This window comes from Homalodisca vitripennis, chromosome 8 (assembly GCF_021130785.1).
Source record: "Homalodisca vitripennis isolate AUS2020 chromosome 8, UT_GWSS_2.1, whole genome shotgun sequence".
NCBI classification, from domain to species: domain Eukaryota; kingdom Metazoa; phylum Arthropoda; class Insecta; order Hemiptera; family Cicadellidae; genus Homalodisca; species Homalodisca vitripennis.
The window spans coordinates 118,260,560-118,278,978 of NC_060214.1; the positions used below are offsets into that span (position 1 = coordinate 118,260,560).

General features: G+C 32.4%; 1 protein-coding gene across 12 annotated transcripts in view; it reads left to right on the forward strand.

Moving 5' to 3' along the window:
- Nucleotides 1–282: 282 nt before the first annotated feature.
- The window catches only part of LOC124367080 (RNA-binding protein Musashi homolog Rbp6), a 1,248,673-nt gene continuing 1,230,536 nt past the window's right edge, over nt 283–18,419 (forward strand). For 3 of the 12 annotated variants that reach the window (XM_046823729.1, XM_046823724.1, XM_046823727.1), the window contains exon 1: nt 6,309–6,763. In XM_046823729.1, the coding sequence (XP_046679685.1) occupies nt 6,705–6,763 (59 nt within the window). In that variant the 5' untranslated portion in view covers nt 6,309–6,704. Of the gene's footprint in view, nt 499–6,298; nt 6,764–18,419 lie in introns of those variants that run through there. The other 9 variants (XM_046823720.1, XM_046823721.1, XM_046823723.1 and 6 more) reach the window with 6 other exon arrangements.

Below are 18,419 nucleotides of genomic sequence, written 5' to 3' on the forward strand. Positions count from 1 at the left end.
AACTTAAAATTCCGGAAATATAATGTGTAATATGATTGATAAGCTTTTTGTTAATAGAATGAAAGCCTTAGGATCGTTTATTTTTGTAATTGCTTTATAACACTAAACACTTCAGCTTCAGTCGAAGGAACAGTGAAGAATGAATGAACAGTTGAAGTGTGTGAGTGTAAGAGGGTTGGTACCCGTGTCACTGTCTGTGGCGGTTGACCTTGATTGCTATCGCTTGTAACTATCAGCTGACTGCACTGCTATCAAATATTTGCTTATCGGTTCGGCAACAATAGTCGCGTCCTACACAAGATTTCCGTCAGATAACCTCACTTTTTCTATTACCGTGTTTGTTAAGATTATTGATTATTTCCACCGTTGAGCACTATCGCCATTACACTTAGCAAACTTAAGTGAATAACATTGGTTTTTCGTCACGTCTATGTCTTCTTTAAGTTTTATGTAAAATGTGTTAGTAATATTTGTTTCTAGTACCGAAGGGCGATTTCGGTAAGTTTTATACATTTTCCTTCTTTTTTCAATTCATTTTAGGATATTAGTTGTAATCCATGGACTAATTTAATTAACCTTGCTGTGCTTATTTTAGACTTTAGTTTTTTAACTCATATTCAACTATATTAAGTAATGCAACATAAAAAACTAAAATTTACATCATTACTTTCCTTTTCCTCCAGTTTACAGAGCTAATCTCATGTTTCATTTCGTAATCTAAAACAATCTTATTAGGTATGGCGTCTTTAGTTTCGTTAATATAACGGTTTTGGCTGACACAATTAATTTAGCTGGAGACCAAAGACTCAATGATCTGTTATATTCAAATCTCTTAATACTATTTAAATTACGCATTTTAATGATCAATACATGGTGAAATATTTTTTGTAACTCTTGTTGGTAAATTATTCAAGTGACGCCATTATTACTCATAGTATGGATTTAAAATACAATTGGGCCCAATACTGAGGCAAACCTGTTTTATTGTACGCAATAAACTGGTTGACTGACCTATTTTTACAAACTGTTGGCCATGTTTAAGGTACAATACTAACCAATCCAATACAACACCATGGAGAGTTTATTAGTGTGCTGTGATTGACAGTATCAAAAGCTTTTTTAATATCAGGGAAGATACGTTTACTTTAATGGACTTGTTATTATTTAAGGTGTTGTAAATAGTATACATACATTTATTTAAAGCAATTTTAGTATTTAAATTTTGACGGAATCCAAACTAGGAGTCAGAAAAGAATGGTTTTCATTAAAAAAATTCAATACTCTTCACCTGACTGCTTTTTCTAACAATTTTGAAAATATAGATTGTAATGAAATGGACCTGTATTTTTAACCTGAATAAATTAACCCAAAAATGGGAATAACCTTTAAAAATTTTAATTTATCAGGGCATACTGCTAAGGATACGCTTTTGTTGAACATTTCACCAAGATCAGGCGCAATATCACTAACTGATTTAATAACCGTTGAGAACTTATGGTCTTCACCTGTTGATTTTCCTATTTTAAAATTGTATATTAGGTTAAATAGAATTAATAGTACAGCTTTTATTTATGAGAATATCATTATATATTCCGTTGTAGTCATCATTATCGTTTGCCAATTGAAAGTTATAGAATTTTTAGAGTTCCAACAACAAAAATTTAACTGCTCTGCAATCACTGTTTCATCACACAAACTAACTTCCCACCTATATTAATTTTAGACTTTTGTTTTTTTTACTTGTTATATTATTTATTATTTCGCACATCTTTATGTGAGTCCTGTGGCTTATTATTAAAAAAATTACTGTAATAATTTCTTTTAGCTTCTTTTATCCATTTATTCAATTTGTTATTAAATGTCGTATATATTTGCTTTAAAGTGTTATTACAATTAACTTTTTTCTTTTTTTTTAGTTTTTAGTTTTCTATATAATATTTTAAAAGCAAGGCACGGGACATCTGTGTCCAGGTGTTTAGTTTTATCTCTCTTTTTCCTATTAGTGTTTTTTGATGTGTTAATTAATGAATTTTGAATACTTGATGTTAAAATGTTCAAGAAAGTATAAAAGGCAAAATTTACATATTTGATCAATAAAATACTATTCCAATTAATCTGCGCTACAAGTTTACGCATCAGATCGTAATTAATTATTGTATAAACGGGTTTTTTTAAAGATTTGTCCTCTACAAACAACGAAAAACACAAAGCTCTACGATCTGTTATTAATGATTTTTAAAACGCTGGCTGCTTGATTAAAATACTGTTTTTGTGTTTATTTTTTAAAATAAAAATATAATAAATACATGTCCCTCTTTCATCTAGTGGATCAACACTCGTAGCAATATCGATTAGAAATTCTGAACCATTCATTGAAACAATATTTAAATATCCATCAACACATTTTCAATTAAATTAATATTCATGTCGCCTATTAATACTGGATTTTTGTATGTGCCATTTTCTATCCAATGCAATAAACCATCCAGGAATACACTTTCAGAACACTCTGCCATCTATATAAACACAAAATGTTTTTTTGTTCTCTTAGGACAAAAAGCTTATAAATTGCACCTAGTCCTATAAGGACCCTTTGCGCTTCTTCCGGAGTGACAGGATATTCAGGATGGGTAAGGTTGGGGGTAGGGGCCGTCTCCTGTTGAAACCCACAAGGAAGGATTTAGGGCACTAATCTCAAGTCATATCCCCTCGAAAGAAGGGGAGGCCAGCTCTGAACCAGCCTCTCCAGTCAAAGCAGGCAGGGGGTGGCACACCCTTCTGTTGAGGCTAACAATAACCTCTGAGATTATGGAACGAATGCCACAAACTCAAGCAGTCATCTCCCGCAGTAGACTAGACCTATCGAATTGTCCTTGAACCCCAGAATCTCGACATTTGCGGTTAGTGATGTGCCGCTCCTGGACATCCATAAGGTTGCCCAGATGTAAGTGACCGGTTTTTCGTTCATAAATAAGGTTCAACTGGTTCAAGGTGTTAACCAGCCAGAAGTGATCCCTGCTGGGTCTTAACACAAAATGTTAATACTTACATTGGTTGGTAGCGTACAAGTCAGTAAAAGAGAATCCGCCCAATTAATGATACTCTCCTCGTTATAAACTCCCTCATTAATTTTAATAAAAACTACGATATCGCTACAAAGATTAGTTCTGCCTGCATAAGCAATAACGTTGTAATCAGTTATACAGAAAACAAAACGTACTCTGAATCTAGGCTTCGGATAAAACAATTATATCAGGGTTTTATACTAAAATGTTTAAAAATACTACAAAATTAGTAGTTGTTAGATATGAATATTTTGATGAATCACATTTATTTTTCAAATTAAATTAAAATAAATTTACAATTCTTTATCGTTTAGAATGAATCTTTAGCAGTACAAAAAGAAACCTATAAGTATCCTACGGTTAATACAAACATTTGTCTGCTGTTGAATGGATAAATAAAAAAAGTCAAAATTATTATTAAAATTCAAAAGTAAATAAGAACTGTTTAGTTTATAGACAGTCAGACAGTTTATAAGACAGAGGTTCTTGATAATATTGAAGAATGAGTTGAGAACAGGCAAGCAGATGGATGAAATAATACACAACTTGTAGTCAAGATTATCAGGCAATCAGATTGAGGAATCTTTGTATAGCCGACTTGCATGTTAAAGATTGTTTCATCTTGCAGCCTTATTCTGCTAGATTCGTAAATTTGGCATTATTTGAGTCGACTTTTAAGCTAGATCATGAATGTATAACATATAACACGGCAGTAGCATTGTACAAATATATTTATCTACATTTATAACAATTAATATTTAAAAAAATATTAAGTGGATTATAATACAAAAAATATTGATCATAACAAACATTAATAATTATCTATTAATTTAAACAAACTCTCCAATAATATAAAGTTTTTATTTTTGTGAGGCCTTTCGTACTCAATGAGTACATCTTCGGACTCACACAACTGAATAAAAGTAATAATAACAATAGTAACATAAACAATTTTGTACTAAATAAAAATATATGTCATTAAAAATACAAAGAGGTAATATTCTATGACAGCACAGTATGTTATATGTATATATAAAAATAAAGTTTATATTTAGTTAAATCAAATAAAGTAACGGTGAATTTTCAAAACGAAAGTACGAAAGGCCTCACAAAAATAAAATCTTTATATTATTGGAGAGTTTGTTCAAATTAATAGATAATTTCCAATAAGACAAGAGCTTCAAGAATGTATTAATAATTATATTGTACTAAACTATAATTTAAAACAATATGGACTTCGTAAGTATCCAGCTCTAGTCCTTCATTTTATCGTTTTTGAAAGGTAAATTTCAATGGAGGTTTTAACATGTAATACAATTTACAAATATAATTTAAGGAATATGAATATATATATATATATATATATATTTCAGTAACTCAAATTAATGGATTTAGTGCGTTTATAAATATCGTGTAAATGCGTTTCTCGTTTATAGACTAATAAAGCCACATAAAAATCAAGTCAAATGAAGGACCTGTAACACCCTAAAGTAAACAATATTCTAAGATTTAGTGTAGAAATTAGAGTTCAAATGATTCTGTGTTCTTCCTCGCAAACTATTTGTCTACTAAAAATCTAATGCAACGTTGCCTGGTGCATGAAGATCTCCAACTTTAGATTGTTTAAATTGAAGAGAGAGTAACAAAAATCATAGTCATTCATTCTAAATAATCTCCTTAAATCCACGAGTAAACTACATAAACGAAACGTCTGTTTATCATTAACAAAACAAATTTTCACTCTGTTCTAACAGAATGAGTTAATTGCCTTAGCAGAGTTAACTTTTGTTTGATCAAACAACAGAATTGTGTATAGGATGATTTATTTATCTTGATCATTTAAGAGAAATCGCAGTTCCACAAATACGTGTATTTGAAAAGATTTGGTAATCTTTGGCCTGTATCATAATTAAAGCAACCTTTCAAATGTAATCACAAAAATTATACAAATTATTTAATTCATTAAATTTTGTTGTGACAAAATAGTACAATCCATTAAGTAAACAGTAATTTAATAATTGTTTGCTATCTCGGCGTTTTAATATAGAAGAAAGTATAGAGATAGAAATAGGAGAAAATGAAGAGGAGAATAGTAGATAAATATGAAAAGTCAAAGGAAAAACGCAATATTAAAACGTAAAATAGAAATATATTTCGAATAAATATTAAAATGGTAAATACCATTCTATATGTGAATTAATTTTTGCATACAACTCATTATTATAAAAGTCTTAGTAGTAGTTTGGACGTCGCGTCGACGGGAAGCAAATTCTTATTACTGTACAGTTGAGCACATTTCGTACCAAATTTTTAGTTCTCAATTTTAAATAAGAATATATAATCCAATTGGATTGTTTGGCCAATATATTCTAAAATATGAGAAAAACAACAATATTTTACCTAGTTGTTGGAAGTATTAATAAATAAGATAACCCGATTTTTCTTTTAACCCTTAAAAAATTAATTATAGTTGTAATAGTAAATATTATTAATTATATTTTAAATTAACCTATTGGAATATTTTTCTACAATTACGTGTAAGCGAAAATAACAAGGACTAATTTATGCATGATTATAAATTGTAACACACTTATTGCACAATTGCACAACCCCCTTCAATCACCGTAGCCGCAATTTAACTACATCGTTGTTTTTGCCGATCAACAATTTAGCAAGGGGCCAGCCGTCTAAGGGAGCTTCTTTTGTAACATTATTGTCCTACAAAACTGTACCGTTTTCCAGTATCTAATGTGGCAGACATACTTTAAACCTGTCACATTACAATTTGTTATTAATTGAAATCGTATTGATGTTGGATTTTGCTGGTTAAGAATATTGAATTTGCACATTAATTTTGGCTAAGGAAATCAATCAGGTACGACAAAGAGGAATTAATTTTGAGATAGAACGTTTATTGATTTTACGTTCTTTTGAAGGATGGGCGAAATATATTCTCGGATCGCTAGAAACAAACAGCTCGTCGATAGAAAACAACTTCCGATCTTTCGAATCGACATTAAATCAGCTACGACACCGTTATCAGAAAACAACAACGTTGTAAATAAACAACACGATTTTAACCTGCATTATTGATCAGTGTTCTGTGTTGCGCCGGGGAGTCGAGACGGTACTTCGGTTCTCCGCCAGATCGCTACAGCTGCCCGTCGACGGGGCCGCATCGACACGCGTAGAGAGAGAGGGAGAGAAGTCGGCGCATAGGTGCGACAGAGAGAGAGCTAGGCACGTCACCATGAAAAGGTGCAGTGAGCCGACCAATAGAGGAGCAGCCGGGTCCGCGCAGGCCCCCCTCCTCTCCCGAATCCATTGTGGAGACCGCCAAAACAGTAGCTTTTGTTCGGTTCAGTTTCGTGTTGGCAGTTAGATCGAACGGGCGGTAGCGCTACGTCCACTGTGTAGTTTGATAACAGAGTTAGCTACAGTTTCCACCAAACTCCAGCCGGTATTAGTGTGTAGTTCTGTTCCCTGGAACCGCGTCAGTGTTCGACTGCGGCCACGAGTCGGTGTTGAGTTGTTGTTAGTTCAGTAGTTCAGTGTTCCACGGTTCCTCACAGTAGAGGAATACAGGCATCCTGTTGACACCAGTTCACATTATTAGCAACACTGGAAATCTACCTGGAAATGGACGCGCAGAGCCAGGACGGCGGGGCCGGACCGGCCGAAGTGCCCAACGACCCCGGGTAAGCAGCTAATTAATTATGTAAACCCACAATAGCGCCCGAAAACAGCTGTGAAACGACCTCAATCACCGGTCTTACACCGACTTACAACACAAAAACACGAACACTTGCAGAAACCACGAACACTAACGAACCTAACCTATAAATCATGGTTGTGATTAGGCGGTTTGTTTACATTGCTAGCACATTACGGTAATTGGATACTACCCGTTGATACGCTAATTGAAATCCTATTTTCGCCTCTAATATACCGCCCAACCGTTCGGTTGGGCTCATTAATGTAGCCGAGCGAGTAATCAGCATATTACGTAATAACTGTAGTTTTTAGTTTTGAAAATTGTTGCGCAGTGTGTTGGACACTGAATAAGCCCAACATCGATCCATCATTGATAATTTGTTATTTTCTAGGTGAAATTGATAACGTGTCTTACCTTAGTTAATAAGTCTGAGCAGGCGAGGTGATAAGCTAGATAAGGCCTCTCGTGGCGAAACCGGATACTAAAAAACGTGTGTCACCTGTGATAAGGGTTATCAGTCGCTTCCCACGGTGGGTCCGCCCGCCAATCGATGAGTGAGCGTAAACAAATCAATAACACGTAAGATTTTTATTGAGGGATGTTAAAGCAGTTGGATTGGTAAACAAATAAGATTAATTTGTGCAAAATCAGACGATTTAGAGATATTTAAGGTTAGGTTGAGAAGTTACGGTTTTAATTGGTGAACTTGTAACTAAATCTCACAATTATTACAGTTACCAGTGGAATTGTTTTCCTGTGAATGACAGAAGTAAAGGCAACACTCGGAGAGTAAGTGTAAAAGCACTGGGTGGCCGGCAGGAATGCCTTCGTCATAGCCTATTGATCGACGAAACGGCCGCCACCTAACCCCGGTTGTTTATTAAATATCTTGCCGGGATTCTTGGCTGTACTCGTGTATACTACTTGGCCTCTTCTTGTCTAAACCGATTTCAGTTTTCTTGAAACAACATCACCACGAGTGTATAAATTAATGTCTAATTAACACTTGTGTTATAAATTTATTTCACTTGATGTCCATTTAAAAACTCTCCTTCTGAATCGTTTTAATGCTTTTCGTATTTTATCGAGTGCTTTCACATTTGGTTCACGAACTATTCTCGTTTTTTTAGTTGCATTCATTTAGGTTTGTACATGTTGGAATCAGAAAAGCGTTTCTTCCCTGTTTCTTGTGATTAATACTATAATATAATAGTACTTCAGTCGTGTTTAATTTTTTTTAATTGAAAATAATGCCTTATTGGGAAAACTTTCTGACTATCTGATGTCTGTAAAGATATTTATAACGCTAGCTGTTGTATTATGAAATATGTACCTCTTTGACTCAAAGTCGTCAACTGATTGTGTTTTTTGCAATACTAAAATATAATAAATTATGTTTAAATTTGTAGTTTTACCCCTGGGGGTACATCTTTATGACTTAATAACTCTCAGTTAGACCAATGGCGAATTTTAACTTATTTAATTTGACCAATTTAATTTTGAACAGCTCTAGTTATTAAATCAGACGAAATGGAAACAATACTGGAAAAAAGTTTCCCCAAGCAACCAACTTTATTTGTAAAAGTAATTTTAAATTATTTATTTCCATTTGGAAAAATAAAAAAGGAATTTTGTTGCCATTTTATTAATTAATCTAATTTATGGTTTTAAAACAAATTCGCTTTTGAAGAATGATGTCTTATTTTAACTTTTGATTACGTTTTATTCGTATAATGATTTTTAATCGTTTTATATTCAAAGATTGTTATTAAACTGTAATTGTTGGCATAGTACGAGTTAGTCGCCCGCCATTTATTTGATAAAATAAAACAAAGTTGAATTTTATTACTATTTCCTATCGCCTATTCAATTACCGCAAGTGTTAAAAAGCAGAGTTGTAAACTTTTTACGTCGTGCTTTTACGTTGATGGAAGGAGAATAGAAAGTACGCCGTATCCATTAAAACCGGCCACCTTTACTTGACCGAATATCTACAAAACACAACACGCAACAACAAAACACGTTGTGTAACATAAAGTGTTTATTTTTCCTGGGTTTTTGCAGTAAAATTCTGTTTACCGAGGTTTTAACAGATGTTGTACAGTTAAAAAGCGACCAAATGTTGGTTATAAGAAAGCATTATGGATTTAATATGTTTTATTTGTCGATTAATGTACATCTTTCCTAAAAACTTTTTGTAACAAAGTAATTTTTTATACCTCTACGATTTCAACTATTTTATTATAAAAATCTGTTTTAATACATAGAGATCATGTTTTTGTGTAGGAAATATAAACAGAAAACACGCTTATGAATTAAAAACTAAGAGAACGTAATTGATATAAAATTTTAAACTAATGAAAAAATCCGAAGATTAATAATTTGTACAAGTATCATATTTTTGTGGGGAAATGTGTTATAAAATTGATAATTGTTGACTGGACTCCTTTTACTAATCGTAGGAAATATAGAAAACTATTATAATTCTAAAACCCTACTACTTCCGTCAAGAGCACAATGTAGAAAAAAAAAACATTGACTAATCGTAAGACTATCTATAAAGATGTAAGTCGGCTATTTGAAAATTAAAAAATCCAATACAAATGTTACACAATGTTGTTGGTAGCATTTAGTTATTTAAAAGATTGCCTTTTTATTCTAATGAGGTTTCAAATTCTCATTTCCGTTGATAATAATTCAAACCTTGCTATCTGTCACAGTTTGTCGGTACCAAAAACGTTATTTTTGGCGCCGAATTTGATACTGATGTTTACAAACCACGAAATTGGCCATATATTATCTCATGTTTCCATTATCAGTATACCAATTTGTCTGCGAACGTTAGAAATCTACAAATATAAATAGTAGTATTTATCCATGCACAATTATTAAAAAACTATCAGTCCATGAATTGCCAAATTTGCAGGTTCTTGCGTTTTAGTCATAAGTGAGAATATATAAAGTAGTGTGTATATAATGTTTACAATGCGTATTTCTATATTGTAACATAATATTTGATCGGAAATAGGCTATTTCTTAGTGTATTTAACCCAATATCCAAGTGGTTTTTTATAATTAATTGTATCGCCTTCAAATTTAATATAGTAACATAAAATATTAACTGTGCTGCGATGGTGTTTGTGCGTAAACAATTGTAACCCATATACAAAAGTATTTAAAACTAAATAATAATTAATAGTGAATCGTTCTTGACGACTATTTTGTAAACATTGATTATTTATTTACTTACTAGAAATAAAGGTTCTACTTTAAAGCTCGACAAAGCGACATTTAATAGGTTGCAGGATGGTGTTTTATTTTTCGATAACTTTAATCAAATGGGCTATTCAAGAATTAACATTCTTTGATCTGTGAAATTTACTAAATTCTGGCGATTTCAGCGCTAACTGACAAGTTTGTACGAATGTCGGTAACTTTGATACAGAAATGTCCACGGTTAATTGGCGAGGCAACAGACGGAGAAGGCATACATACAGAAGTCATACATTGCGCTGAGGCTCGAAGACAGTGTGAGGCCATCAAGGAAGGCAAGGTATGCCGTCGGCGAGTCGACATAAGAGATGCTCATAACTTTCAGCAGTTGGCAGTAAGGGACATAAGTTACAGCGGCAGTATGACAAGACAAAATCCCTGGTGGAGCAGTAGCATTAGGTAATAAACACATTTACACTATCTGCACCATATCCTCAATTATACGCCTTTGAATTCCTTCTTTGCTGAACACGGTTTCCGCCTCTTTAAAATGTCATATTTTGAATAACAACTGATTCATCAAGTGGCTATGTGTAAGAGCGTTATTTAAATTAAACATGTATCACAGTGCAAGAGGAAGCACTTAAATAAAAATGCGCGCAGTGTTACCAACATAGTGCTTAATAAACGATTATTTTCGATAGCCTGTTATATTTTGTATTAAAAGTCTAAAAGCAAAGTGAATAGAATTGTTATTCAAATTAAGGTAAATGTTGGTAATCTTGGTAAATGTTATATATGTTTCAATAGCTGAAAGCCAATTTTAAGTAGAAGTTGTAATGCAGAATTTTCGAAAATTTCTCATAAAATACAGCCGATAGCCAAAATTTGGTGGAAGTTTAAATAAAAAGCGATAACAATAAAATATTTTGGCAAATCTTACATATATTTCCGAAGTCAGTTTGCATTGAGTAGGCGCCTAGTTCATAAAATAGATGCAGACATTTCCGCTACGAAAGAAATTAATCGCCAGCCGCTCTAGTTTTAGCGGGCCGGTTCGTAATGGGAGGGAATCCGATAAATTGAAAGTATAAAAAATACATTTTTCAAATTCTTTTTTTAGATCGACATACTTAAAGCTACTGTCAGATACGTGAATGAAAGTTAAATAACAACAACACAAACCCGTCAATTGGATGATAATAGTGACTTTCATCATGATTATCTCAGTGGAAGACATCAAAAACTATTTTTAAGTGCATTAAGGTTTGGTAATGGATATGTAAATATTAGATAATATAAAATATGAAATATTGATAGTGTATTGCCTTTAATCCTTTCAATAAACTCCCAACAAAAAACTAGCGTGGCTGAGATCTGTTAGGAAACATATCTCAGTGGGATTCACAAAAAATTAGGTTTTGTATTTGGAAATTGGCTTTCAGCAACTTAACTGGTGTATTTCAATGCAATTAAAACCTGAACAGTGCTTCCAACTTTATAATATACAAATTCTACAAAGGAACGTTTTAGGGGGTATTTATACCCCATTAGCTTTATAAATTATTGAATCAAACGTTTTTACGAGAAAGCGGTCCAAATCAATTTGTAAATTTGGGGTGGCCTACCCGAGAATCGAACCCGTGACCTCTCGTTTAGGGATTCGCCGCAGCCTTACCCCTGCGCTACGATGAGTTTTGTATGGGACACATATAAAATATATACATAATACGATACATATATCCCGTAAAATATTGCATCTCAGGTCAATCAACGGCTGCAATACACTGTGCAGGGAAACTCTATAAATAGGGTGAAAACTGAATATTCAGTGTACATTGTGGACTGTAGGGACGCAGCGCCGGCCATGTGGAGGAGGGGGACACAGGGCCCAAGTGTAAACAAGATAGCACTAAATAAAGCCTTGCACTTGGGCCTCGGCTGGCTTTTGGTGGGCAATGGACACTTAAAATAGACGGCGAGTAGTGGAATTCAAATTACATTACGCGGCCAGCCGAGTGTAAAGTTCGACCGACGGTTTGACTGGGCACGCCCGCGCTTGTGAGACCTGCCCGGCAGATCACCGCTCTAGGGTATCTGTGCATTGCTCAATCGCTACAATCGGCCGAACCCATCAGTAATTAGATCTTTGATCGGTTTACATCCCCACCAGCCGTAGCCGTCCGTGTCTTTGGGCGGTACCGATTGAAAATTGTAGCGCAACGTGGATTGATTCCATAACTGGTGGATGTGGATTGAATTGGTGGCTGATCGAGGAATCCCTTTGATGCAAGTAATGATAATTGTGATTTTTTACACCCCGTTAAGGTGGTACCACTGATTTTTGGTTTGGAAAATGTGTTTTATGTTATATTCGAAGCCCTTAAAGGGGGAAAAATTCCTTGAATACAGAAAATGTAACAAATTTTCCACTTTGAATTACAGGTGTTTTGAATAAGGGAATTTATACAGTTTTTAAAATATGGAGAAGTATAGTCATGTGAAATGTTTACAGTATGTTTTTTGTTTATAAAACAGTTCAATTACATTATGAAAAAACATTTAAAATCATACAATTTTCTTAAATTATATTTAATAAAACATTAACTTCCTTAAAACGTCAGAAATTAATAACAAAACATGTAACTCCCTGAATCTATAGCTCATGTAGTAAGTACATACTGTAATTATTTCACATTTTTATCTTTATCCGCTCCTATTTGGGTTTGAATACAAGATTGCTTTATACAAGTTTTATATTTTTTATTTATTCGGTGAAGTTACCGTGCAGGGCTATAAATACAGTATACAAATTATTTTCCAAACCAAAACGATAGTACTTTGAAGCGTTATGTGACTTAATAAAATTGTAGATTTTGTAAACCGTGAATTTTATGCACCTGACATGTAGAACGGAAACATCCACGTCTCTAGTTTTTTTTTCCCTTGAATTTATCAAAGGGGAATTTCCGTAATAAAGATATCAACCGCGTTACTTTTAGTGGAAAGGTATAGTACCTCGAAATGGAAAGGTATAGCATTTTTTATATTGAAATACTTAAAAATAACTGTCACACACATATTATTTACAAGTTACATTGTTGAACATCCGTAATTAAATCCATGGAACAAAAGTGAACTAGAATTGGATCATTCACAATGAAATGTACCACTTCAATTTATTTTGAGTTGTATTTCTCACCATTAAGGACTGGCAGCACTATTTTTTCACCTAGTTGTGTAAATAAATTGAAGGTTTTATTTTACGTTATATTTTATTACTGCGAAAAAGCTCCAAATCTAAAAACACGTTATTATTTTGGACGTTCAACAAACGAGGAGTCGTCGAAGACTCGAATACTGACACACTGAAGTCAATAGATGAGTACTTTCGAACGCTCTGAATTATCATGCATGTGAGAGAGAGACAGCTGTGGCGGTAATTAACTTGACCTTAAAGTGGGTAATTGTTGTTTGCTCGACAGTTTATCACCACGATGATAAGCACAAGCTGTAACGTCTTCAAAAGTTAGGTACGCCTGCTTATTATTTCCGAGGCGGTTAACCAGCCTTATGCAGTTGTATGATTGGTTGTATATTTATGTTATATGTTGCATATTTAATGTATTGATTAAATATCGGGTAGGGTACACTCTTTAGCCCTTGCAATTATAGTAAATGTGTTAACGTTTATACCATATCATTGAGTAACACGGTAAAATTTGGAGTACCGATGGCCGAGCGGTTAAAAACGTCGGACTACGAATTCAAATCTGTTACTGTATTAATTTTTATCAGTACCATCGACCTTTTACTGTCCTAGTTTCCCCCTTATTCTGTTTGATAAGATGTACAGGCCCGGTGGCCAATGAGGATCTGAAGAACAAGGCTTAAGAGGGGATCTACATCTCCTTTCTTTAAAAAAAGGAAAGAAAACAGTTTTAGTTTGAGAAACATTGATAGTTTTGCCCAAAATAGGCATGGAAAAATAATAACAAATTTACAGTATTTTTAGTGAAATTGAAGTATTTGTAATTATGTAGCTGCAATTAGGACGTTTTCATGTTCTCATAAAGTACTTAATTCTCATTCTTCTAATACTATTAGGTGAAATAAATTTAAATTAAAAAAGTGAAATCCTTTGACAGTTATAATAATCTTTTTTTGAAATCTTTTATTATTTACAGAATGATATTTTTACTTAGCCCATATTTTCGTATATAACAGGGCGTACAGTGAGAAATTAAAGTATTTGTAATTATGTAATTAGGACATTTTCGTGTTGCCTTGAAGTATTTAACTCTCCTTCTTCTAAAAATAGTTGTGAAATAAATTTAAATCCTTTTACGTTGATTATAAATAAACACCCCTTTTAGAAAACTTTCATTGGTAACAGATATTTTTACTTAACCCCTATTTTCGTATAATACAGGGCAAAAGTACGCCCGGTACGCTGTACAGGCAAGAATTGTACACAAAATGTGCTAATGTTTACAAACTAATTACTAAAATAATTTTCTAATGTTACTTTAAATTAGTAATATGTATGTTTGTTTACGTTTTTGATTACATAACCGTGTAACGTATAGCTGTATAAATTACAGCGCTTCAATTTTAACTGGTTTATATGGTGTATATAGGACCTTACTTACAGTTAAAAACTACGAAATTACGAAATAATTTTTGAGCAGTTTATAATTATAATTTATACTTGCCTTATCAATAGAATATGTCGTACAAAGCAGTCATCGATTACATTCATTACGATATTTTTAAACTTTATTCACTTATATTATATTTTATTACTTTATCAATACATATAACACTTACTTCGTCTTATTAATAAACTTGTCATACACGATCTGCCAAAAATAAATACGAATATTTACAAATTACGTATTGATTTGCTATTGCAAACACCATATGACATAACTTAACTTAATAATGTCATTATTAATGCACAATTGTCACTGTCATGTTAATATGATGAATTTTTTAACCAGCTCTTGTAGCAATTAAGGAAATAACAACTAAACGTTGAATCACTGCCTGAAGATGCTGCTACGTAATAATAATATAAACTTTAATTACAAATAAAAAATAATAAAAGGTTTATTTATAGAATATCACTATTTAAAATTTATGTACGGTGTACGAAAACTGATATTTTGGAAAAAAATCAAGATGTACGGCTGATTACATCTCCCCCAAAAGTAATTTTTCGCGAAATTATTTTTCGAGGTATAATGTTAAAAACTAACTGGTAAATGCATTTTTTTAACTTATGGGAAATTCCATGTAATAGGTTTGTAGGATGTAGGTTTAGTTGAAAATAACAATTATTATCTCCCTGAGTTTTCTTTAAACGACGTATTTTATACAAAAAATGTGACTATGGGTAGATATTTAATTTTTATCGGATACTTTTTTTTAATACAGTTTTACATCGTAATTTTAAGACGCTCGCTATTTTGAAACAGCTTTATTAATCATTTTGCCGATTGTTATATCGTAAAGATTTAAAATATCTGTGAAAAATTACATTGCAGCTAATTAGTAAAGTTCTGTAGCAATTCTGCTTTTTACAGCAGAATAAAATAAAAATGAGGTACGCTACGAGCACCTAAGACTTTGTAACCTAGGCTACATCAAAAGCGGAAAATGTTTGATACCTGCTTTTTATGGTTTTATGATAAGAATAGTGCCAAAATAAATTTTGAGCAAAGTTTTTCTATTTTTATGCACCTGTGGCATATAGAATTTAAAAATACATTCCATAAAAGATTTTAAAGTTGGCCGCCATATTGGAAAAAATTATGAAAACTTCCAGTCCACGTAGCTCCTGAACCATTAGAGATATTGAAAAACTCTCAAAAGAAAAAATGTCTTATTTTGTAGAGTAGAATCTAAAAACAACATAAAATACAGGGTGTTCCATAAAAGATTTTAAAGTTGGCTGCCATATTGGAAAATGGCGGCCATCTTCAAAAAATTTGAAAGTGTATCTCTGAGTGAAACTTAAAATTGAGCAAGTTCCAAATTTAAAGCGTGGTGCCAAGTTGTGTAATTAAACAGTTAGCTATTGGATCACTTTAAAAAACTCACCCGGTATATATATATATATATATATATATATATATATATATATATATATTTACGGAAACAAGGCACTTGATGGTCCTGTGTTATACAGCGACCCATGCAGGTCCATCAAGCCCCCTATTTAAACCTTCATATATCCGTGTTATGAATTTGTTCTCAGCATACATTTATGTTTTATAACTTGCTTGATAAATGTATGCTAATATTTTTTAATATATAAAAACTTTTGTCCACATGCTGGTCCGCGTGTAATGAGCGGTCCATGTTGGTCCTTTTTATACACCGTACAATTAAGCGGTACATGTTGATCCGCGGGTCGTGTGGTTGGTGGTGGGAGAAAGAGGGGAAGGGACCTGCATCTGCCTTTTGATTGTAATATATTGAAAAGACCTGTACTTGCCTTTCGTTTGTAAAGTTGTAAAGCATTTCATTTCCCATATTTTATTTCATTTTAAGGTAATCAATAATATTACCTTAGGTGAAAGTAACAGAATATCTTGGATTATCATTAATATTAAAACATAAATTGCTGTTGCATCTGATCTGTGGCCTCCTTATTACCCACAGACATTTATTGTATTTCATAATATTAAACATATATTTCAATAGAATGACATTTTCTAAATCATACGCATTAAAAATATTTTCAGTTTAAACTATTTCTATATTTACAATTATAAATAGATATGGTAATGCGCATGTTTTAATGTAAGTAATATTTATCAATGCTGTGCATTTTTGTCATAATACTGTTTTTTAATTTGTTAATGGGTCGCGTTTCTGTAGTGAATTTAACATAAAAGTTAATTGACAGTGGCTGGTTTACACACGGAGAATATTATGCCTCAAGCGTCTCAATTATTGCTGGGTAGTTGTGTGGCCAGCAAATCAGCGAAAGGATTGCATTGAAATAGATAAAATAACAGCTTTATTTGCCAGAACATTATAAACTTTAAAGCACTCTTCAAAGTATTTTTTATTTTAAAATTTTAAACATCTTCATCACATATATCACCCTAACACACTAAAAGAATGTAAACATTCTACATTATAATCATTTTTAAAATAATACACCAATCATCAATGATGAACTTAAATCTAAGAATTGTTTTTAATTAAACTAATTTTCGAATAAGATCAGGGATCAGGAATGTATACACGTATAGGCCTACTAATTCTATACTAACTGCTGAATTACATCTACCCATTTATACTATAAGATAACCAGCAACATATTTTTCTCCTAAAATTATAAATACGGAATGAAATGAAAAATAAAAGTTGTACATTGTATAATAAATATGCCATAAAAAAATAAATTATAAATATGTGATATTGAAGGGAGTTGAATTCACTAACAGCTAACAAATAAACATTATACCAAGTTTATACAAATAAGGTCTTGACATTTCAATTTATTGTGGACAAAACCTTGAGCTGATCTTATAAAATTAATAGTTCTCAGGTACTGCACTTAATTGTAAAGTTTTTAAATTTATTCCTTTTCCCTAAATGTTTTATAAATATAAGTGCGCACAAATTTTATTATTTTATTAAATTCGCCTATTCTTAGGTCATTGGCACTTTTAACAATTTTAAGAATACAGAAGGCCAATGCGCAATACTGTTTCTTATGTTACCCCTTTTTATTGGCCCTTTAATTTGTAAATATCGAATGTAACATGTGATGTTAGTCTTTCACTACTTTAGCCTATACTGGTTATGGTTGTATTTTATTTAACAATCATAAAAGAATTTACTTCCTCAAATTACATATTAAATGTTTGATTGCAAGAAACCACTGAGCACTAATTTAAAGTTACTGAATTTGGGAAGAAATATTTTAGTATTACACAATGAGATATTACACAAGCATATCTCCATATAGCATAATATAAAACCATAAAATATAGCTAAGGTATGTTCACACTCTACATTCACAGATGGTAAAGCCAACTCTTCGTTATACTCTGCATTAAAAGGTGGTACATAAAAGCAACATAGATCTTTTCACATTATAATTCTGTATTAAACATATCGGAGATAGTTAATAGTATACGAGGGTGGTCTGAAAAGTTTGCTTTCTGAACGTGAAGATGGAAGGTTCGTTAAAAAAAGCTACTGAATTTCGTCTGTTGACAGTTACTAAAAAAAAGTTTTAGCTATTTTCGACGTGCCGTTTCATGTAACAGTCGAGTCAGTTGATGTGAGTGTTTTTGAGATATGGACACGATTATCGTGCTGCCATTAACTATTTGTGTTTGAAAGGCAATACGCCTTATTAAATCAAAAATGAGTTGGATTCTGTGTATGGAAACTCTGCA